The following is a 25,194-nucleotide window of genomic DNA, read 5'->3' as shown; positions in this document are numbered from 1 at the left end:
GGCAGAGTCAGGTTACAGAAAGACACATCCTCCCATTTTTCATCCTGCCTACAATGCTCGGATTGTGTAAAGGGTTCATTTGGATTCATCAAAGTCACACAATAGCACAAACAAACCAACCGATGGAGGCAGCGGTAGAGAAGCAATTCCTGCGTTCTGAGAGGTAAAATTACTGTATATAAGAAATTATAGATAAGAGCTTCAGTTCCCCGTCCACAGCCTGTTTCTCCAAACTGGGGAACCATAGGTAATACACTGACTATGGATAAGTACCAAATACAACCACATACAACAATCTGAACTATTCCTTTGAGAACAGTACTTGAGTACTTTTATTTTCAACCATTACCAAAGTCATCAGATGTGTTGTAAAGGTCACTATCCGATATTTAAGATGTAACAGCTCAACAAAGACCTTATGAAAGAAATATTTTTTACTGAATCTTATAGTGTTAAGATTCTTTTTGAATACAAAAACTTTTACTTTCCCATCATGTGATCTAAAAACCTTATTCCTTCTGGGTTTCTTAAAGTTGTTTTTATAAAGGTACATTTTGAAGGTATGAACACTGTTCTCCTTTAACCTACTCTGGAGAAAAGAAGCTAAAATCAGCCTTAATACAAGTAACGTTTGAATCTAATTAGAAGAAAAACAATCACAATCTTGCAGAGTGACCCATCCAGCCAGGCAGTTAAGTCTCTACTGACTTCACTGTGATGAGGGATAAAGAGCGAGGAAGACTGTGTAGGGAGGAGGTCAGAGTGGATGGATGGCGCAAACAAACACAGGACTTTCACCAAGGAGACCGGAGGTTTGTGTCCCGTGGGAAACTAAAAGTTGAATTTATTTTTGTTGACTACTAAATTCATGTATGAAACATCATAATTTGCATTATGAACATACTTATTTTAACCCAAACCCGATCTTTTCCTGAACCAAACAAAGCCGTTTTGTTTGAATTCACGTTAACCATGTGTTTAAAGAAATGTTAAACATGCTAAACTCTAAGCCAAGCCCCCACCACAGCGATTTCCTGGTTGATCCAAACAGGAAGTGCCAAAATCTGCAGTTCTCCAACTGTCCACTAGGGACAGGTTTCATGATAGAGCAGTTTCTCATTGACCTCCATGTTAAACAGGACATTTTCAAGGCATACTTAAATCTATTTAAGGCCTGGTACAAAAGAACATTCTAGTCTGTATGTTTAGGTCATATCTCCATGACAACACTGAGGGGGGTGAAATTTTTCGAACAAGGCTAGTTTTTATTTTATTTGAGGTTAAAGTTTATGAATAATTAGGGGCACTGCCTCTTGAGTGACAGCTAGCCTCTGGCCCTCACTTCTCCTTGGAGGGAAATGTCAGCAAGATGGACGTATCTCTCTCCCCCCAACGTCACATCAATGCCCTTTTTTGGTCAGAGGAAATGAGGCGGAGTCAATGTCTGACAATATGGCGACTCCCGTAGGCGAAAACGTTTGGATCAAGTTGAGAGAACGGACCTAGTAGAGGCTTTGTCCATTTTACCATACAGTCTATGGTCTAAGCCCATCCACTTTCTAGCAGGCTAATCCAAACTTACCTCTTGTAAATGATTACCGCTCAACAATAAAGTGTACGCTAAAGATACTCAAACTTTGAAAGTGGCATGCTATTTATACGCCTTCAACCCATCGGTCAAAGTCTCTGTGTTCTTTTGAAAATTAACTTTCTTTCTTTTTTAAATAACTGAGAGACATGTCTGCAAAATTAAAACTTTCAGTTTCACAGTAACACCCTCACATAAAATCCCTGTCAGCAGCATCTGAAGTGACAGAACCGGGGACGGCAGCGGTAACACTGTCGTATCCGGATGGCAAAACAAGTGAATTCATGAAGCCTCTTGTCAAACAGTATACGTGGCTGCCTGCACATGATTGCACTGTGATTGCTCCATTCATTATGTGAATGCATTGTGTAAATAAAGTGCTTGCCGCTTGTAAAAAAATGTGACAGAGGGATCCGAATAATGAGCGGAAAAGGAGGAAGAGAAACAGAACATTAAAGAAAAGGGGAAAAGACTGTAAGGGGGGAGGAAAAAAGGGGACATGAGAGAGATGAAGATGGGACGTTGACCTTAATGGCCAATAATACTGTCAGTAAGCCAGAACACCCTGTTCTAAGTAACTCTACTACCTCTTGTTATCCTCTTTCACTGTCTTCTTTCTCCTTTACGGATTCATATTCTCTTACATCCATTTTCTTTTCATCCGCCACGCATCCTCACTTTTTGACCTTACCTTTCATCCCCCTTGTCCTCTTCTCTCTGACTGAGTAACAACTGGAGTGCAAATATAAAGAGTGTGGGAAGGAGAAAAAGTAGAGAGAGAAAAGTGGGGGATTGAGATACTTAGTACTGTATGTCCTGGCCCACTGACGCGCTTATTGGCTAATATGAATATTAGTCAAGTGTTTATCTCTCTATTCAGCTGTGGCTGCTTCAGCTCGCGGTAATGTACCAATCTCTCGCCGATAGATTCTCCGCAGAAGTCTTTCATCTATCCTGAGCTCATTTCTGAATCTTAAACAGTCAAAATAAATGAGTACATTTGAATACAAAACTCCACCTGAATAGTTAGAAGATCATTTCTTGTTTGTTTTGACAGCTGAGAAGTGAACCAGAATTGGATTCCCCCTCACCCCTTGAGGATAAAGGCACATTTACAGAAACAAGTTGAGCAATCACACGCTTTGCTACAAGCCATTGTTTACAGGAGGCTGCCTTGACGCACGCACACTGTACTTTAATTTCCTCATAAGCATAGCGAGCCAGACACCTTCAGCACAAAATTTAAAAAACTGCAGCTGTGATTAAGTTGCGTGAAAACAACTGTTCCAGAGGTGTGGATCCGGGCGTGATTAACTGCACGCCTCCACCTGATTATTTGACACTGCTAAGGAGAAACTTTTCACTGTGTGAAAATGCTGATGTGTTTATTTGTTGGCAGAGATGTTGGTATTTTGTCACCCAGCGTCATTAGAAAATTATGGGAGAAAAAGAAAATTACCTGCCAATTTGACTGTTAGTACAAGCTTGACCTCCATCTGAGAGCTCAGCTGGAGAATAAGCCAACTTTTCAACCACAGCCAACATTTACCAGCACTTGGCTGCTGATTCAAGGTAATTTCACCCACTAACTGGAATTACTCAGTCAAATCTACCTCATTTCAGCATGCAGTGCATAGCATCATGATTCCACATGATTCAAACAATATACGTACCATTTTTTTCTCTGCTAATATATTTTTTTGGACCAGTGCTGGTTATTATTACTCATCAGCGACTCTTTTGAATAGTTTCTTCATGAACTTGGAAGATGGCCAGAAACGCATATGAGGAACTTGATGATCTAAGTCTGATGCACTTATAATAACATAAAATCGGTTGTAATAACTCACCTTTGTAATGTAACCTTTGTGTAAACATATTGCACATGCTTCCATGATGAGTAAAGAAAGTGAAAAGCTGTTCAGAGTTTTGTCAACGCATTTGTACCTTCATGTATTCTATAAATAACCTGAATCAATCAATCACCTAAATGCTAGAATAAATAGAATACTAGACTAAACCCTGTGCTTATACACATAACATAACAGTGATTCACCCATACAGTCTGCTACCAAATGTGCAATCAGGCGACTCTTTATTTGACACAATAAAGCCTCACAAAGGATCATTTCCATTCAAGTCATTCATCATAAAATGGATGAAATAATTGTGAGGGGATTAGTGAAATAGCGAGAAGTGAGTTAAGTGCAGGACTTAAAACAGGTGTGTGTGTGTGTGTGTGTGTGTGTGTGTGTGTGTGTGTGTGTGTGTGTGTGTGTGTGTGTGTGTGTGTGTGTGTGTGTGTGTGTGTGTGCGCGTGTGTGTGTGTGTGTTGGATCTAGTTTTGGATGAACACACACATCTTCAGGATCTCTGGGCTTATCAAACATCTCAGTGTCCCTCTTGGGAATCACTCTGAGAGTTAAAGTGAAAACAGTGCATCCTCAGAGAAGGAAGGACTTCAGAGTTATTTATGAAGCTTCCAAACTTAAAAAAAAGGACATCTCCTGTGAGACGGTGCATGACGTCGTTGCTTCATGACGCTCGATGATGTGTTGTAGCTTCAATGGTGGAAGAAGTATTCAGATGATAAAAGTAGTAATACAAGTGTAGAAATACTCTGTTACAAGTAAAAATTCTGCATTCAAAAGTAAAGTACCAAAAGTAAAGCACTGAACATAGGAATAATATATATTTTATATTACTGAAATATAATTACTGATGCATTACTTTAATATTTCAGCTTATACTCAGGCTTTATTGTTTGTTAACATATAATTAGCTACATGATAAGAGTCGTTACACAGAAAACAAAGCACCAATGGGCTCCTTCCTTTTGGATTGATTTTGGTAACTGACTTGAATGGACTTTACTATGAGAGGAGCTGGTACAGGGGCCAGTAGGTAAGTCTTTAAAACACTGTTTTAATAAACTCTGGTTCACTAACTACGCTGTTGGTGCTTTGTTTTCTGTGTAGGGACTCTTCTCATGCTGCTGCAGAGGTTTGGTGTTATTATGAGCAGTATTAGTGGTTAAAAAAGACCTTTGAATGCCTCACCGTACTGCTCCGAGCTAATCACTGTTAGCCACGTCCAGCATTTAGCAACTCTCCCGGATTTTCCGAAAAAACTGTGGCTTATTTGTATGTAAGTGCCAGAAAAGAACATGGGATGATTTCGCGCGAGAATTACATTTTAAGAATTAGTAGTTTTAGTTACAATGTTACTGTGACACTGTGATCATTACGTTCAGGTATGAGGACAAGTTGATCTGCTGCCATCTGTAGGGGGCGCTAATTCAGGAAATGCTTGATAACAAAGTTACAGAGCTGTGTGATGTTATCCAGGATTTTATTGTGAGTGTTAGAGAAATTAACACATTTGCACATGCACACTCTGAGGCACTGGAAGAGTCAGATTTGATGTATTATTGCCAGAACGATTGCTTGTGTCAGACACAAGTAATGGCTGTTACAAAGCTGCAGTTTCCCTGTTGCCAAAAGACATTAGGCTGTGGAGTCTTTGGGGAAGGAATGATTGCATCCTGCAGAAGTTCAGACATGGAAAAATATTCATCATGAGTTCCCTAAACATCTCTTCTTCATCATAATGTCAAATTAAGACACCTCTGGGGTAATTTCCAAAGGAATCCTAAGAGTAGACCCAAATATGCATCAGTCTAAGAACACTTTAACCAGTTAGGACTGGTTCCTTCCTCAGAGATACTTGATAAAGACCTGAACTACTTTTGATCTAAATTTGTTTATACATATATATATATATATATATATATATATATATATATATATATATATAAGTACAAACATCTCCAGAATTTCCTGTGAGACCTGAATAAAGCACGACTCCTGGTTACAGCCAATGAAAAGAGGAGGCTGCTGACCTCTGGGCCAATAGACAACCTTGATTAATAAGATTAAGGAAGATTTAAGGTTCTAATTGGAGAAGAAAGAAGGAAAGAATATCTTTTCTCTTCTTTTTTCTACTTTTTGCTGCAAACTTAACACAGTCAGGGAATCCAATTCACGGACTAATGCAGGGTAAACGAGTGAAAACACACGTTCAGTAAATCTGAAGTGAATCATGTTTAAATCATTTAGTTAAGGCATGCATGTATGGATTATGGTGCATTACGGGGGTATTAAAACCATTAGTGCACACACACACACATACACACATACTAACACAAACAAGCTGCAAGGTGATGACAGGCACAAGTGTGAGTCTAAATTATTCACTCAGGCACACATGATAATCACTGTGTATGCATGCAAAACACACATGAGCTACACACACAGTTATTTAAAGATGATCGTTTTGGCAGTTTTTCAAGCCTTTATTATGTAGGACAGACAGGAAATGGGGTGAGAAAGAGTGGGGGAGACATGCAGCAAAGGGCAGCAGGTCGGAGTAGAACCTCATGGACCTTCAGCCTCTTTACCTCGGGCTACTGCTCTAACCACTCAGCCACCATGCCCCTTTGACAATTATTTTAATGAAACCATCTGAGAAGTTTAGGGGGGAAATGTGACTTAGGTGGAACGTGACACTGATTGAGGGTCAAGGAAGAACCGAGAACAATGAGTTGTGTTTCATAAGATCATCATAAGTTTGATGTAAAGAACAAGCAAGTATTGCTGTTTGAATAAGTGCTGTGGAGTAACAAAATGAAATAACTCCCTCTGAAATATAGAGAGGTAGACATATTAAATATTGACAATATTACCATGACCTATAACACAATAAATAATAGTTTGTTTGTACGTATAACTACGAAAAGTAATGTAATTCTAATGTAATTCACTTATTTATTACTGTAGAAATTATTTCTGGAGGAAAGAAGCAAATCAGGGGACATAGTGTGAGAGCGCTATGGTTCCCAAAACACAGGACTTCCATCTGGGGTCCGTTTCCCAAAGCAGGTTTAGTGAAAACTCTGAGTCTGTTAACGCTGAAATGAGGGAAACTCTTCACAACTTCACAAAGGGAGGTAACTCAAACCAGAGAGAGAGGGGTAACTCTAGCCTGTTTCACAGAGAGAGGTAACTTAAACTCTCGGTCAGTTACCATGGTAACATGCTCTCTGAACCTAACCTGGTCGGGACCAGGTTTTTCTCAGCAAACCTCAAGTTTCTCTCTGTCTCCGCCCTCTTTCAGCCACATACTGCATTTGATTTCCTCATTAATTCAGTCAGCACGCGAGTTTTGGCGTAGTATAGTTCTGCTATAGTTCCGTCTGTTTTTTCAGAAAATCATTGCAAAAATCAGTCATTATAAGTTAAATTAGGTGGTGACTATTTCCACTACCATGGCATGTTCTTTTGATAATGATCCCGTGGATGAAGGTGCAGAATTACTGCACAGAGAATTAAATATTCGTCGGGAAATGATTATCAAACTATTGATTATAGATGTTCTTGCATTTCCAGGCAATTCTCTTTTTGAGCAGTACCGTTTCACGTCACATCATTTACATACACAACCTCATCCGTCCTTACATTTCCAACATTAACAACCAAAGTCATGCTCTCACATCCCAGCAGATATTGTGTGTTGCGCTGCGTTTTTTTGCAAAATGGAGTTTTTTATACAACATATAAAACAGCCACTTACGGTAATATTTACATTACAATGTAAAACATGCTCAAAATGAGGCGTCACCATGAGATTGTGCTGAGGTTTTACCTGTTTAAACATTTTTTTTATGTTTCATCTAAAGCTGCTGCCCAGTGCGCTTATTATTATTGTGATTGCAACAGGACTACATTTAAACTTACGCACTGACCCGAGCAGCAATGTTCTCCCGCACCGTCTCCCTCTCTTTTGCTGCAGCAGCGGTGTAAACCTGCTCACACTCACCATATGAGCGCATTAATATTTCCAATTCCAGTTGTAGCGTAGCCCTCCTCTTTCCCATTGCTATGGTGACTCGTCGAATCAGGGCTCCATTGATGCTGTCTTTTTATACTTGTGGTGCACGCGCTTAACTCCAGGTCAAACTACTCTAAGTTGATAAAACTAACGCAAATCAGCTGTTCTAGAACCGAAAACTCAGAGTTCAGGGTTAGACTCTGTGAAACTGTGAAACGGACCTCTGGAGGATCGGTGTTCATGTCCTGGAAGAACTACTGTAAACCAAACCACAAAATCTTTTTTTTTTAAATATTATACGACTTTTCATAAGCCTGTTGATACGAATAAATAGACAAGAAACAATAGATGAAACATTACTGTCAGAATAAACTTATTAGAGTTAAATTATCAGCCATGCTTCATAGCCTTGTGAGACCATCCTAATCTTGTGAGCTCCACTGTATTATACTCACAGATCAGTCTGGTAACGTGCGGCAGAGAAATTCTGGAAAAGTTTGCCAAGCGACCAAAACAACCAGCGTTGGTTTTGAGGCGTATTTAAAGTGTGACGAAACAAGAAGCAACTGTTCAGTGTAATGAGATGAGCAGCTATCGAGCAAGCCGCTCACTATCTCTTTTTTCTCTGGATCCTTCTGATGAACATGGACCGGGCTCCTGAAATTGGGCCTTTGATCCGTAAATTCATGTTACACAAACGGCAAATATCCTTTACCGACATGTTGTTTACTTTCTGAGCTTTGCCTCAATGCTGTTAGGACGTCATACGCTTCATTGATCTGATTGGTTGATTTGGCCCGTATGTTGGTGATAGACAGATGGTTTATCCAATCAGCACAATTGTCGCCCCTTCCTAAAAGATCTCCAAACCAGAGTTCCTAGATGGATCTGCTGAGCAAATGAGAACCAAACCATCTGGAAGAGTCAGGTTAGTGTTTTGTTAATCTGATGAATTAAACAAGACTTTTGGAGGAAATCAAATTTTTCTATTGAAAACACCCTGAGTCCGTCAGAGGACAAACAACAGGTGACTTTTTTATTGGCGTCCCCTCCCTAAATGTGAACAACTTCATCCAATCCAACCTCATAAAACGGTTCTGTCATCTCAAACAGTCCATTTATAGGGTGCGATGAAAAATGTCTCCCCTGGCCAACTGTAATTATACAGCCAAACTTAATTAAAACTCCTCATAAATCTTAACTATGTTGTCCCACTGTTTAATGACCTGTTGGGGTATTTATCTATATGAGGAATTAACATACGTTTGTTTGGTTATAATTGCTGCCAGTCTCTGTTCCCATTTTCACTCAATATAACAGATGGATCAGCTTCTTTTTTTCTAAGGAGGGAGGTGACACAGACGTGCTGTGATGTGACTGTGTGGTTTACAGAAGGAAATTAGCTTGGAGCCATAATTTAATGGCTTTGAGAGCATTTTTTTATTTCTTCATTTGTGGTCAGGGCTGTAACCAAATGTTTTTGAACATTTAAATATTCTATTGAGGTTTTGGAATGATGCTTTGAATGTCTGGCATCATATTTTATGACCCCTGAATTAAAATCCTCAATTTGAATAGTGATTCATCAGATTAAATGAGTTAAATCAATATGATCTTTGTATTTTATAACTACTTCAGTGATTTACTAGAACAGTGTTAGAGCTGCTAACACTATTAGAGCTACTAGACTGCCCCGTTTAAACAGTGTGCAAGGCTAGAATAGTTCCCAAAGGGGCCCAAATTTACAATATGGGACCTTTAAGTAGAATTTGAAGGTATCAATCTGTGCAAAAATACCCCGTCTCACTGTGAATCTTGGGAACAGTAACATCTATCTTTTTCCAATCAGTTTTGACTTTTGGACTGAACAATGCTCTGGAGTTATCGGAAATATTTGGATCACAGTCGGAAACCATCCTACGCAGCCACTTGTGAAAGCTACACATGGAAATGTCTTCCCTGTATTGGGTCATTTGTGAATTGGAGCAGGGATCGATAGTCAGGGGAATCTGCACCGCCAACTTCTCACCTCAAGACCTCATAACATTCCAGGAAAAATGCTGCTAAATACCAGAACATTGTGAGGTTAATTTGCCAAGAACTATGTGTGAAAGAGGCTTAATTCCACAAATAGAATAATATGTATTCTATTTGTGTAGCCTAATCTTTATCTGCAACTGTGCATAGTACTGGTTTTAAACAGAATGAAATGACATCCATCCATCATCATCATCTTCTTCAACCGCTTGTCCCTATCGGGGTCGCGGGGGGGCTGGAGCCAAACCCAGCTGACAGTAGGCATAAGACAGGGTACACATAGAGACAAACAAACACAGACAACCATTCACACTCACGTTCACACTTACAATATCCTGTTGAAACAGGTTCAAAGGAAATGGAAAGATCCCAAAACAATACATTTGTACCTACTTGGACTGAGCTCATCATTACAGTTACAATGTATCATACTAAATGCTAGCCTCATGAGACCATCCTGATCGCTCCATTGTATTTTACTTGCAGATCAGTCTAGCAACGTGCGACAGAGACAATTTGGAGAAGTTTGCCAAGAAACTGAACCAATCAGTGTTGGTTTTAAGGCGGATTTAAATGTGACGAAACGAGAAGCGACTGTTCAGTGTAAACAACATGGCGGCTTTGGTGGATGAGATGAGCGCTACTACACTACTGCTTTGCTACAGTGCGGACGCTTTTCTGCTTGCTCTCGCCTTTGCTTGCATTTTTTGCTACTATCTGCTACTATTTGCTTCTCCTCAATAAGAAACAAAGAGCAACAGCTCCTGGATACTTACAAAACCAGTGGGATTATATTTCTTTTAGATAACAGAGGCATTTTTCAATATTTTTACGACTTCCTCAACGCTAGGCAGGGAGGCCTACCATTCAAGATAAGCCTGAGCCTGTGCTACAGTGCTAAAGGTAATCACCAGAAGATGCCTCCCTTCTCTAAGGAAGATTATCACAAACTACTACAGAAGATTTTGCTGCTGGAAACAAAAATTAATCGGTTAGAAGTATTTATAGAAGTGAATGGATATTGTGACAACAATACCACCCTAGCACTGACTGAAAACAGTGGACAGGGGCAGGCCAGAGCCCAGCTAACTAGCAACGATGAAGCTACGAGGAAACGGGAGGTCCCTGTACAGGGTAATAAATCTACCAGCGAAAATCCTCCCTGGAACACACTTGGGGCAAAGCCAAAGAGAAGACCACCTCCCTGCGACAAGGGAGAACGGATAACCGGGAGGACCCAGCGCCCCGATATCTCTGATCTGACCGGTTGGCCTGCGCTACCATCTCTATCCAGGCATAGCGCTTCATCAACTCCCATGCCACGGAGGACACAGCAGCGGACAGCTGAGAAGAGGAAAAGTACCAAGAAACTTCCCCAGCAAGCAAGTGTTCAACTAAAGAACAGGTTTGCTCCACTGTTGTCGGGCAATGGATCCCCCTCTGATTGCCTGAATAACCCACCATCACCACGCAGAAGGGTAAGACCTGCTAACTTAAAACCACCGAGAAAGCTAACAAGTGGGCCTGAAAATCTGATTGTGGGTGACTTTTCTGTAAAAGATATGAAAAGCAATAATAACACCAAAGTACTCTGCTTTCCGAAGGATACGGTGTCTGACTTGGAAAAAAGAATCCTGGATATTGTGGCTGCACACCCAAATGTGAAAAATATCATTCTGCACATTGGTTTTAATGACATTGAAAAACAACAATCAAGTGAGCTGAGAGAGCACTTCAATAAACTCTTTGAAACAGTCAGCGCTGTGAATGCTGAGGTGTTTATCAGTGGTCCTCTACCCCCAATCAGGAGAGGAGCTGAGAGATTCAGTCGACTTTACTCGCTGAATGAGTGGCTCTCCAGCGTTTTTCTTGCTAGTTCGATGCATTTTATTGACAATTTTAGCTTTTTCTGGGACCGCAGGCATCTTTTTAAGGCAGACGGACTTTGTCTAAATAAGCTGGGAGTAAAGCTTTTCATGACCAACATGTCTTACTTCCTGCGTCATCCATCTATCATCACTGCCAAGGACAACAGACAAGAGGAACCAACGGAAAAGACAGACACAACACAGCTTATCATGAACGTCGAAGGAGGACCGCCATTGCAAAAGGAGAGCGCTGACCATGAGAGACACCGGAGCAAAGAGGAGACGTGTCCATCCCCCTCTACCTCCCCTTTCATTTCAAATGGGCGTGAAGATCCCTCCCCCACACCCCCCAAGCCTAAATCCAGGTCTCCATCCTTCTCCCTTCCTCAAGTAAGCCTTTCTCCCCCCTTATCCCCTTTGGAGTTCCGGGAGCTACCCCCACCCACTCCCCGCCCTACTCCTATTTTTACTCCCCTTGACCGACCTCAGCGATCCCCCCCTCAGCGTTATCTCAGTGGCACCTCCCTCCCACCTCCCCCCCCCCCCCCCTCCACGAAAGTGTGCTTCACAAACCCTCAGCCCTACTCCGCCCCCCTTACGTAAACCCCCTCTACTCCCTCAACGTCCACTTCCAGTAGTTCATTCCAGCTCTGACGCTGCCCACTCCTCCTCCCCCCCCTCATGGCCACCCCCGCCCCGCCCTGACAGCAGTCCTGAATATTATTGATACAAAACAGGGTTCAGCAGTAGACCACATTATCAGCTGGGCCCAAGGCTGCCTACGTCAAAGCTTGGCACCTTCTGCATTCCTGTTGTGACGACCGAGAGAGTGAACATTGGGAAACGTAGACACCCTGCTAACCTGAACAATCTCATTCCTATCCTCTCCAAATCAAAGTCAACATCGAAGCCTGTCAATAACACCATCAGGATGGGTCTGCTCAATGTTAGGTCTCTGAATAACAAATCATTTTTAGTCAACGATTTTATTACTACTTCCAAACTTGATTTTATGTTTTTAACTGAAACATGGCTGGAGCAATATAACAGTGCAAGCATTCTGATCGAGACATCACCCCCCAACTATAACTTTATTGATGTATGTAGATCTGGGAAAAGGGGGGGAGGGGTTGCTGCTATATTTAAAAACATATTTCAGGGGAAACAGATGTCACTTGGTGATTTTACATCATTCGAATACCTGTGTGCTGTGTTGAAATGCTCTCCCAAAATTCTTCTGTTAATTATTTACAGGCCACCTAAATACTCAGCAAATTTTTTCGATGATTTTACCGAATTATTGTCTAGTATCTCCACTGACTTTGACTGCCTAGTTATAACTGGTGACTTTAATTTTCATATTGACGATTCGAATGGCAAGGGTGCAAAGGAACTTTTTACTATTTTAGATACATTTGACCTGTCTCAACATGTGAAAGAGGCTACTCATTGTAAAGGACACACCCTGGACCTGATTATCACAAAAGGTCTCAATGTTTCTGATGTTCTTGTGACTGATCTTTCATTGTCTGATCACTTCTGTGTTTTCTTTAATATTTCTTTAATTCCGGAGACACAAACAGAATCAAAGAATGTCAAAAAGCGCTACATCAATGAACATGCTAATGTACTCTTTAAAAATGCCATCTCCTCGCTACCACCTCTAAACCCATGCCATGCTGATGATCTTGTAAACAACTTTAATTCCAAAATTGTGAATATCTTAGATGTCATTGCACCGGTTACAGTTAAAACGATTTCTGGTAAGCAAAAGGCACCCTGGAGAAAAGCTGCTGTTGTAACAGCCCAGAGAAGAGAGTGCAGGAAGGCTGAACGAATCTGGCGAAATACAAAACTTCATATTCACCATGACATCTATAAAGAGAGGCTCCAGGCCTACAATTTAGTCTTAAAAAGTGCTAGAGAAACATTCTTCTCCAATATCATAAACAGCAACACTAATAAGGCCAAAACCCTATTTGCAACTGTCGACAGACTGACCAACCCCCCAACACAAATACCAGCCGAACTCCATTCCACACAGAAATGCAATGAGTTTGCATTCTTTTATACTAATAAAATTGAAGGCATCAGACGTGCCATCAATATCTCAAACAAAAAAGTTGGATCACCACCCCGTTTAGGCCAAAATAACACAGCAATGATGGCAAGCTTTAATGCCATAGACTCTAAAACTCTAGTGGAAACAGTGACGGATCTAAAGCCAACCACCTGCTGTCTCGATGCTTTACCTACCAACTTCTTTAAGAATGTTTTTGACTGCCTATCAACAGACGTATTGCAAATAGTTAATAACTCTATTCAATCGGGCAATTTCCCAAAGGCCTTCAAAACTGCAGTCATTAAACCTCTTCTAAAAAAGCGGAGCCTAGATGCCTCTATTATCAACAACTACAGACCAATTTCAAATCTACCATTCATAAGTAAAATAATTGAGAAAGTTGTACTCCAACAACTAACTCACTTCTTGGCTTCTACTGGCTGCCACAACAACCTCCAGTCAGGATTTAGACCTTTTCATAGCACAGAGACGGCCCTTATTAAAGTTATAAATGACATCCGTCTTAACACAGACTCTGGCAAAACTTCAGTATTAATGCTATTGGACCTCAGTGCTGCATTTGACACTGTCGACCACTCAATACTTTTGGACAGGTTGGAAAACTGGGTGGGGCTCTCAGGCACAGTCCTAAACTGGTTCAAGTCATATCTACAAGATAGGAACTATTTTGTTTCCATTGGCGACTTTGTATCAGAACAAACCAACGTAACGTGTGGAGTCCCCCAAGGTTCAATCTTGGGGCCGACTTTATTTAATATCTATATGCTCCCACTAGGACAAATCATGCAAAATAATAACATTGACCACCATTGCTATGCCGATGACACCCAAATCTATGTAGCGCTATCACCAAATGACTATCGCCCCATAGATCTACTGTGCCAGTGCATTGAGCAGGTCAAACACTGGATGTGCCAAAATTTCCTTCAACTAAATGAGGATAAAACTGAGATAATTGTTTTTGGTGCTAAGAAAGAAAGGTCTAAAGTCATCCAACACCTTCAATCACTGTCCCTGAAAACCTCAAATAAAGCCAGAAATCTTGGGGTTATTATGGATTCTGATTTACATTTCGACAGTCACATCAAATCAGTAACAAAATCGGCCTACTATCACCTTAAAAATGTAACAAGACTTAGAGGGCTCATGTCAGCTCAAGACTTAGAAACACTTGTCCATGCCTTTATAACCAGTAGGCTAGACTACTGTAACGGTCTCCTTGCAGGTCTTCCCAAAAAAACTGTCAGGCAGCTACAGCTCGTTCAGAACGCTGCTGCTAGAGTTCTAACAAAGACCAGAAAATGTGAGCACATTACACCAATTCTTAAATCATTACACTGGCTTCCTGTACGTCAGAGAATTGATTTCAAAATCTTCCTGCTCACATATAAATCACTTCATGGTCTAGGGCCGAGGTATATCACTGATATGCTCCCACTACATAAGCCTTCTAGATCACTAAGATCCTCTGAGACCAATCTGTTAGTGGTTCGCAGAGTAAACTCAAATCAAGGGAAAGCATCTTTCAGTCATTATGCAACAAACAGCTGGAATAAACTTCCTGAAGATTTGAGACTTTCACCCACTCTGACCACTTTTAAAACTAGACTGAAAACTTTTATGTTCACCTTAGCTTTCTGCTAAATCTTGGCACTTCTAACGTCCGCACTGTTTTGATTATTGTCTATGTTTTTATTCTCTTTGTCTTCCTGTAATGCATTTGAATTCATGACATGTTGTGCTGTGAAGCACTTTGAGTCTGCCTTGTGTATGAAAAGTGCTATACAAATAAAGCTGCCTTGCCTTGCCTTGCCTTGCCTATGGAGAGAGCCACTTGTAAATGATTTTTTCTCTTGGATCCTTCTGTTGGAATATGGAACGGGCACCTGAAATTGTGTCTTTTATCTGTAAATTTGTGGTACAAAAACAGCAAATATCTTTTACCGACATGTTGTTTTTCCTTGACGCTGTTAGTACGTGACACACTTCATTGATCTGATTGGTTGATTTTGCCCGTATGTTGGTGAAAGACAGATGAGAATCATGCGAATCCATCCATCTGGCAGAGTCAGGTTAACTAAAAGCATTTATTTTTTACACTCATTAATAGTTAAATAGGTGTATATACTGTATGCTGCCATGGAAAATTGTCAAACAAAGTCAAAGTCATTTTTCATCTCATGTAACTTCGATTCCCCAGGGAGGTGAGGAGCAGCACTGTGTTCGGAAAGTTTTTAATTTTTCATGTTTTTTTTACAGTAGTGTACCATTCTGCTCTTTCAAAACTGCACAGGAAATATCTCGACTTCCAATAATGATTTCTGTTTGAAAAACACAAAGAAAACACATCAAACAACAAAATGGACCTGGGAATCTAAAAGCACATCATTTCCTTTTACATAAGAGTTGGAAGTTGATGTTAATGTGTAGAACTGAATGTAAATATGAGCGTAGAGCGTAAATAAACGTTTGAATGACAGTTAAAAGCAGTGATATAGAGAGGATCATTAATATTGACTCTGTGTGACTGCTCAGGTCTCTGTCCTCAGGCCATGGCATGCTGAAACATACCGAGCAGCTTGGCCACTGCCCACCTCCCCAAGGACAAGTTGGATTTTGTCCTCCTCCTCACTGCCTCGCATATCTAAAAAGATCTCACTCTGTCTTTGTGCCTCTCTCTCCTGTAATTATCCCACCAGCTTCTCATTTACATACTCAGTATTTAAGTAAAGTTTATTTATATATCGAGAGTAGACGTTGCAACAAATTTAAAAAACGAGAGCAGGAGACATAATATACCTTTTCTAACGAAAACACTGCAGCAGCTGCTGTTTAGGGAAAGGGATCCATGTTTCAGATCATTTAGCGGATCTATATGACCAGATGATAACTTTTTTTATGTTAAAGGGGACATATTATGCTAATGTTTCAGGGTCATACTTCTTTGCATGCTTTAATGTTCAAAATACACATGATTTTCCTCATACTGTCTGAATATACATGTCTCAAATTGTGAAACTACGGGCTGTGCATTTCTCTGTGAATTCTGTATTTTGATATTTTTACAGTATTAATAGAGCACCTCCACCCACTTTATAATCAATACAGACAGAGAAATGTTTTAACATATGGGAACTTTAAATAGAATTTTACAGGGGACAACGTGTGCAAAAACACCCTGACTAACACGTTTTGACATGCTTGAAGGGTATTTTTCATATTTAATGAATCTTGACAGACAATATGGCATGCAGTTATTTCCACTGAAACCATGGAGTGTCAAATCCTGCAGAATGGAAGAGAGAGGACGTCGTTATGTTTTGTACCAACAACAAACAATCGCGCAGAGAGGAATCAATCAAAGTAAATGCAGAGATAACAACTGGTACACCCACAGGGGTGAAAACGCTAAAGTGCAACGCTGCAGCAACAAAAAACAATGTGGTTCAGCAGCGAAAATAGAGGCAGTATGACGTTTACATACTTTTTTTTCTAGTTAGTTGTATTGTAAACACTTCTTTGATTGAGTAGAACATTTCCAGGTCAGTGTGGTTAATGAGACGAGCCTACAGTTACAACTTCATCCCAAACAACGCTCTGAATATCACGGATACAACAGTGAGAGTGACAGTTGAACCTTAAAGATGATTCACAAGGCCTCAGAACTTTTCAGAATGAGTCGACTACAAAAACAGGTCTATGAAGAATTAACTGAACACCAACAGGCACCGACACAGTTGATCCTGTACAATGTGTGCAGAGGGAGATGTAAAAAACTAACAGTGTTTGATAGAGCAGGGGGACGTGGCCAGACACACAACGTACCTTGGCGACAATCGGGGCAGCATCGGCCCTCCTGGCTGACGGCCAGAGTGCCCAGTGGACAGGTGGGGCAGGAGCGCAGGTAACATGTCGCCTGGGCATCACGGCATTCACACTCCCGGCAACTGCTATCAGTCCAATGAGCCAGGTCCTGAAAGATGAGAGGAAAAGTAGAGGGATGGGGGATAAAAGTAGAGGAGAGAGAGGGGGAATAGTTTATTCGACCTGGACCTGGTGAATGCAGAGGTCCAATTATTTGCATGGTGCAACTGGGACTGAATCTTTATTTACTTCTCAGGAATACACTGAGGGGTGGAGCCTCGTTTTCAGCTATGCCCGGATTACATTAGGCAACAGAAAGACAAAATAACAATAAAAACAATAACAAGAAGAACTATAATAAAACATAAGACGGATAATCAGTGTTGGTTAAAACAATTCCTAATTAAGATAATTAATTGCAGAAACATTAAAGGGATTCTTCACCCATTTGCATTAAGCTTTGTATGGTTAGAAACCAAGTCATATCTTTGAATGGTCCTGCATCTTTCCCCTGAGACGGGAGAGAGCTGTATCTATCTCTCAAACTTCAGAGTCATGATGACATAAAAATCAACCTTTTTGCATCATCGTCAATCTGAAGTCTGAGAGAGACTGGCTCTAAAACTACAAGCTCTATTTCCTAATTTTTTAAACCTGCCTATAGGGGGTGAAACCCAGTCACACTTCAGACCTATCACAGATCAGTGGGTAGGACTTTACTTGGTGGGTGGGCCGCAACCTGCAGAAACTCTGTGCGTCCATGTTTGTACCTTGTAGAAAGTAATCAAACATGGCGGAAGGTAATCACTATGAAATGGAAGAAGGGGCGTTTGAAAATCTGATGCTTGAATCGGATGTTCGTGGCTACCTATACGAGCCGCAATATTGTGACGAGCAGCTGCATAGGAGAAGGAGGCCGATCCAGTATTCCGGTCCAGTCATTTCTTTTTTTATTACAGTTTTTCTCGATTGCTAAGACACATTTCTTGAAAGCTTCTCTCCTTTTCTCTAAACTGTGAACACAAACCCCAATTTTCAAGCTACATTCACAAAACCTCAGACTCTTCTTGCAAAACCAAACTTTCACCTCAAAACAGTTCAATCTGTGCCCAAAACTGAACTTTGTTGTCAAATCGTGCCCCAAGTCAATCAAAATTAAAAACACTACTGAGCAGCCACTAAACACTACATAGAAAAATAGAAAACACAATGCTCAGGACATGAAGCTGAATGCATGTTGCAAAACAAAAAAACTTGCATTTAGCACTTTACACAAAAAAAACCCAGAAATCTTGTGCATTAACATGTAGCACTTGTACAGTACAAAAAACAAAGATCTTTTGCATTTACAGTACACATATTATTTGTTCAAAACAAACAGAAACCGTATGCATTTGCCACTTGTGTACAGTTCGGCATTGTCCTCACGGACCATATCAACAATAAGGGTCTCTTGGTGTGGGGAGAACATACCTGTCCTCACACCCTTATGTGACAGTCTTTCAGTTCTACAAAAAGAGAACATGCAGTTACAAAAGATATACATGGAATACTAGGCCTACAGACAGTTAGACTAACCCTCCATTACAATACTACAGTACATTGGCACAGTGATGTACTGAAACATATATTTACTTACAGTATACTGTGGTACAGTATATACTGTAATATGTCATACAGTAATTTGCTCTCAACATTGACATACTTTACTATAATGTCAAAAAAGATAATTACCTGTTCTCTTCTCTAAATCTTCGGATTATGGTGGACACAGTGAATCTAGCGATGTTTGGTTGTACACTTTGTCCGGCCTCCCTCATGCTCATACCATGGACAAGAACATGGTCAATCACAGTAGCTCTGATTTCATCAGATATTACTGTTCTTTGTCTTCGCTGACCACCTTGACCACCTTGACCTCCTCGACCTCCTCTCACACAAACTCTTCCTCTTAGATTTCTATCCATTGTAGTGCCTCACAAATCAGTGCTCTTTGAACTGGCTTTATATATTCCCTCACATCATTAGCCACAAGTGTTATCAATTTTGAGTTGTTGTGTTCAAGTAGTGACAACTGTGCTTTAATTGTGTTTGACTTTTGCCACCTGTGCTCACCATTATGCAGCACATGTGCATCACAATGAAAATGTGTTGGTAAGTTGTGTCTAAACAGGTGAAAAGTGCTCATGGTTTTGCCAAAAGAGTGATTGATTCAATCAGTGGGTTCAGGCAACAGAGGAAATTGGTTCAGACAACAGGGTTTAGTGTTTTAGCAATTGAGAAAAACTGTAATATCATACACAACAAGTTATTTAAGCCATTGTTTGTTGGGTTTCAGGCAGCTGCTATGTTTTATATTACATTTTTAAAATATTTGTTTGTAGTGCACTTTACATGGAAGTGTTATATATTTATTTTTGCTGCTGATGTACATTTTCTGTTTTGTTAATAAAGAGTCTTAAGTACATTGACAGTATATCTGTGTTAATTTGTTACCTTTATTTAACAAGGCTAAATGTTTATGTCAAGCCTGATGCCTTCACTGGATCGGAAAAAAATGGATCGGTGCATCTCTACTAAATATACAGATCACTTTCAATACATATCAATGTTTCCACCGCTGAAGTCATCCTTTAAGATAAAAGGTCACATGACTGGAAAAATCAAAAGCCCATCCGTCATACAGACGGATTAAAACACTGAGAGCAATCTACCATAACTTTAATTCACAAATCGTCCAGTCAGGTTGAAAGTGTCTGTGTTGTACAACAGCAGCAGAGTCACAGGAGTCAGAACAGTTTACCGACAAGACGTGACAGTGGCGCCTATTTGGCCCCATGCTAATAGGGAACCTGATAACATTGAAGAGGCAATCTGTAAAGTGTAAACTCCAACGGACGCCTCGCAGCCGGAGCATGGTGCAGTCGTATCAGTGAAGTCATGAATTTTGGTAGCTTGTTTAGGAGCTTTGTAAATAAATGAAAACCAACGTTATATTGAATAAATGCATATATTTTCAGGGGAAGGACAGAATGTGCAAAAATCAGAACTTTGAAGATGAATCATTAAGCTGAATGTGTCAGAAATATAAAGAAGCCTGACAGTCACGTCTCTTTTCAAAGTAGACTTTTACTGACAGGGGCCCACGGAGGACTGGCAGTCAGTCAAACAGCAGGAACATCACTCACAAAAACACAGCAAAAACTGAGGTGGTTTCATAAATCATAAACAATCCGATGGCAGCAGGTCCCAAAGTTCGCAGACAAGGACGGAGACTTCGGATCACAGAACCCAATCAAAACTTTTCTGACTGACAGAAAAATAACAAGCCTCATGAGCTCGTTTTTAGAGCAAGACAGCCATTCACAAACCACTCGTATCCAAGGATTTTATCAGAGGAGCACAAAACCTGAGGCCCTGAGAGAGAGAGAGAGAGAGAGAGAGAGGGAGAGAGAGAGAGAGAGAGAGGAGAGAGAGAGAGATGAGAGAGAGAGAGAGAGAGAGGGTGAGAGAGAGAGAGAGAGAGAGAGAGGGAGAGAGAGAGAGAGAGGGAGAGAGAGAGAGGGAGAGAGAGAGAGAGAGAGGGAGAGAGAGAGGGAGAGAGAGAGAGGGAGAGAGAGAGAGAGAGGGAGAGAGAGAGACAAAGAGAGACAGAGAGACAAAGAGAGACAGAGAGAGAAAGAGAGACAGAGAGAGATCTGCAGCCTTCTGTGTCTGTATCTCATCTGAAACTGTTGAGTGAGGTTGTATAATTGTTGAAGAACATAGGGACCAAACACTGATCCCTCATCATTTACCATATTTATCATAAACTCAAAGAAAGGACCATTGGATCAAGTTGAGAGAACGGACCTCGACGGCTACTTCCACTTTTTTATGCAGTCTATGGTTGTGACTTGATGACTCAAATGACTTGTCTGTGTTCATTGTATATTTTCAGTTTTAATATGAAAAATGTTATGTTAATGTTGACTTGTCAAGTGTCTGGGTAACGTTACCCAATATCTGTGAGGGCTGATGTTAGCTAACATTAGCCAGATAGAATCTGTTCCATCAAATCTCCGTAGTTACCGGTCTGTCAGTATTTCACTGTTTAAAGGTCATGCGGAGAGGATTCTCTAGTCTCCGTACTTGAGTCCAGACTTCAGGCCAAGTCCAGACTAGGTCAAGGCTTTTTTTCTGATTTGTGTTCATTGTCTCTGTGTGCTTAAAATCAATGAAGCGGTGTGCAAGGGCTCGCAACATGGCTGAATACCCCAGCTCTATTGTTAGCTTATTAATGTGCTTCTAAATCATCTGAAAGGTAAACATATTTTACTATTGCTTATTAACCTTCCCCGCTGTGGTTTGAGTCACTTGAGAAGTTAAACCAGTCATAATCTCATCACAGACCTGCTGCTCTAACCTTTTCAAAAACACTGGAGAAGAGAAATGCACGTATGGATGTGTGCAGAATAAGTATGCAGTATCCATCTTTGTTTACTCCTGATAAGATGAATTCCTCGGGGAGATTGGAAAAGGATAAAAGCTCTCTGTACACTTGCTCCAAGCATCAGCCTTGGCTGACTGTCCTGCAGCATTTAATGAACTTCCCTCCTTGGCTGGAAATGTCAAAGAATTAAAGCAGTTGCATTCTGGACTAACCTATGAATAATGAAGTTGACAGCAGAATAATAATTGTTTTGTTACAGGCCTAACAGCCCAAACTTTTCTAATAGGTTTTTCCTAAAACAAACATTAACTCAACTGCAACTTTCAAACTCAGTGTTTTTATTTATATATTTCTAAGCAGCTTTATATTGATGTAATTGTTTGTGTGTGTAGCAGCCTCCTCTGCAGTGAGACTTTATGCCACTTCTTTTTTTCACTTATGAGAATAGAGAGTTTGCAGAAGCCCTGTGGTGTCTTTGTGTCACCCACACACTTTGGATTTCTTGCTTGATTTTGCAATTTTCCTCCCGAGCTCATGTGCAAACACACACTCAAAGTGAAATACCTTGTAGGATTTCCCCTCGTACAAACAGGACGGTTTCACAGAGGAACACTCCGGACAGCACTTTCCCGGCACGTGAATGAGCTCTGATCCCTAAAAGAAAAAAAAGTGTACATTTTAATTTAAAACTACCGGGAAAACCCTTATAATAAGAGATCATCATACAGTGCAAGAGAAGTTTGTAGAGCTACAGGGAGTCAACACTATCCATATTCTTAATCCAAAAGCTGTAGTTTTTATACTCGGGAACTGCGGATCATGTGTGGTTCATATTCAGCACAATAAAACAGCAAATATATCTAATATCTAAGTATTTATCTGTCATGTCAATGTTTTAGGTTTTCATATCATTGCCACAAATCTCTTGGGTGAAACCTTATATCTTCATGATGTGAATATTGCAAGAGTTGGGAATCTGCCCTGATTTCCAAAATATTTTATAGTATTATAATAGTATTATTATTAATAGTAGCATTATTATAGAATTTTGATTTTGTTAGGCTTTTAAATTCCCAATCTGCTCAGCCTATGGACCTTGCAATCCTTTAATAAGAATGAAAATTGAAAAATATCTAAATCAGGGTTATATGCTTTGAACATTACAATGGCAACACGCCACTGATGCAATTTTCTGATGCTGAGCCTTCCTTTCAGGACCATGACAGGTCATTTTCACCCTACTACCAGTGCCTTTCTCTGCCTATTGATCCACTCATCTCATTAAACCCATAACCTCCTCTTATTCATTCTGCACTCCAACACGCACACACACACACACACGCAGAGGTTGAGAGCTGCATGACTCTGATCTTCTTAGCAGAGTGACCTTGCTCAATTCAGAGCTGGACAAATGCCAATTACACTGCTTAGGGCTAATGACACTTACCAGCTGTAATTATCATTGTACAGCGTGATTAATGGGGGCTTATTTGGTCGTGGCAGGGGATAATAAAGTAGTATTATTAAATCTGCTAGATGTAAGAAAACATTGTAAGAGGTGTTGAGTCAAGGCAGCGGCGAGCTCAAAGCGGACCTTTTTAAGGGATAAAAGTAACTATGGGAACATCGGAAGAGCTTTGTTTGTTTGTTTGGGCCTCAAATACTCCCACGTTCAACGTCCTATATGAAGGCCACCCCTGACAATCCTGGCATGGTCATTCGAGGCGGATTTGACATGGGGATATTGAGTTAAAGCTGTGATGCATTCTGGTGAAGTTTTCTGAGAGTGATGTCAGCTTGACGTAGGTGCAGTACGTCTAATTTCTGTGTGTCTACAGACAGGCTCTAGACCTGAAATTGTACTGCAAGTTCACTTAACCCCTGTGATTCTTCTGCAGCTGTGCCCAGCCTCCACACAGATCATTACAGTTTCATCTTGCCTCCAATTTATTTCATCTTAACTGAGTGAATTACGTGTGATGGAAGCAGCCCACCTGGTTACCACAAATGATCACCCAATTCTCCCATCCCTCCCAGTCTCCTAAATACAGATGAAGACAGTTACATCAGACCTTGTGAACTGGTACATTTCACTGCAGCAAATTACACCGACCATAGGAAACTGTGAACAAAGTAACAGTGACATCTTCCATTAACTTTTTAGTAACCCGTTTGAAAGCCAGGAAATGGGATTTCTGGGTGCTGACATGTTGCATTTTGGGGTCAAGAGAAGTTGGGTCGAAAAGTTGAGAGCAGGAAATGTTTCAATAAAGAAGCAAGTAAATAAAGCATATACTCTGTGTGTGTGTGTGTGTGTGTGTGTGTGTGTGTGTGTGTGTGTGTGTGTGTGTGTGTGTGTGTGTGTGTGTGTATTATCACGTGGAAAATAGGTCTTTGTGTCATTTAGTGCTGATTTAAACTGAATAATGTGGAGTTCTAATTTGTTTTGCACCAAACATTTTGCAGCCAAATGATTAAACTGGCTCTTTCTAAAAAAATAAAAAATAAAAAAAAGAAGAGAGTTTTACTTAGCTAAAATAGCTGCTCTGCATTCAGAAATAGTGGAATCTAATCTCACTTTAGTTTAAACCGGAAGACTCAAGGACAAAGGACAAACTCAAAATAGTAAATATAAAAAAAATAGTACATTAGTAGCCATTTTATTTATTTACCATTATTGCATTGATAATGCATATCTAAGGTAGCCTTGTGAGACCATCCTGATCTCTTAGCTCCATTGTATTTCACTCACAGATCAGTCTGGTAACGTGCTACGGAGAAAATTTGGAGAAGGTTGCCAAGCTACCAAACCAATCAGTGTTGGTTTTGAGGCGGATTTAAGTGTGACGCAACGAGAAGAGACTGTTCAGTGTAAACAACATGGAGGCTTCCACAGGAGAGATGAGCACAGCTATGGAGCAAACGTTTTTTTCTCTGGATCCTTCTGTTGAATATAGTCCGGGCACCTGAAATTGTGTGTTTGATCCATAAATTCATGTTACACAAAGGGAAAATATCCTTTACCCACATGCTGTTTACTTTCTGAGCTTTGCTTCGACGCTGTTAGAACGTCATATGCTTCGCTGATCTGATTGGCTGATTTGGCCCGTATGTTGGTGACAGATGGTTTATCCAATCAGCAACCAGTATTTTCGCCCCTTCCCAAAAGATCTCCAAACAAGAGTTTCTATCTGGAGGAGTCAGGTTATATCTAATGATGATCTAAAAGTCTTCATCAGTCTTTAGTTATCTAACAGTGATAATTCAATATGATCATTTATCATCTTTCAGTGAAATCATAATATTGTGATAAAAAGGATAATTACAAGCACATTGTAACTGAAATGTTGCAGAAAATCTGATGTGAATATTTTATTCATATTACCACATATGTGTTGCTGAATGACAGTAATGCCATGTAACATAAAGTTTA

General features: G+C 40.4%; 1 protein-coding gene across 2 annotated transcripts in view; it reads right to left on the bottom strand.

The window, feature by feature from the left end:
• The window catches only part of fras1 (Fraser extracellular matrix complex subunit 1), a 310,210-nt gene that overhangs the window by 178,087 nt on the left and 106,929 nt on the right, over nucleotides 1–25,194 (bottom strand). For both annotated transcript variants that reach the window (XM_083913052.1, XM_083913053.1), the window contains exons 10-11: nucleotides 22,326–22,415; nucleotides 17,291–17,438 (exon numbers count right to left, since the gene is read on the bottom strand). In XM_083913052.1, coding sequence (XP_083769178.1) covers nucleotides 17,291–17,438; nucleotides 22,326–22,415 — 238 coding nt within the window. The remainder of the gene's footprint in view (nucleotides 1–17,290; nucleotides 17,439–22,325; nucleotides 22,416–25,194) is intronic.

The sequence above is a fragment of the Echiichthys vipera genome, assembly GCF_963691815.1.
Source record: "Echiichthys vipera genome assembly, chromosome: 4".
Taxonomy (NCBI): domain Eukaryota; kingdom Metazoa; phylum Chordata; class Actinopteri; order Perciformes; family Trachinidae; genus Echiichthys; species Echiichthys vipera.
This window is presented reverse-complemented; position numbering and strand designations above follow the sequence as displayed.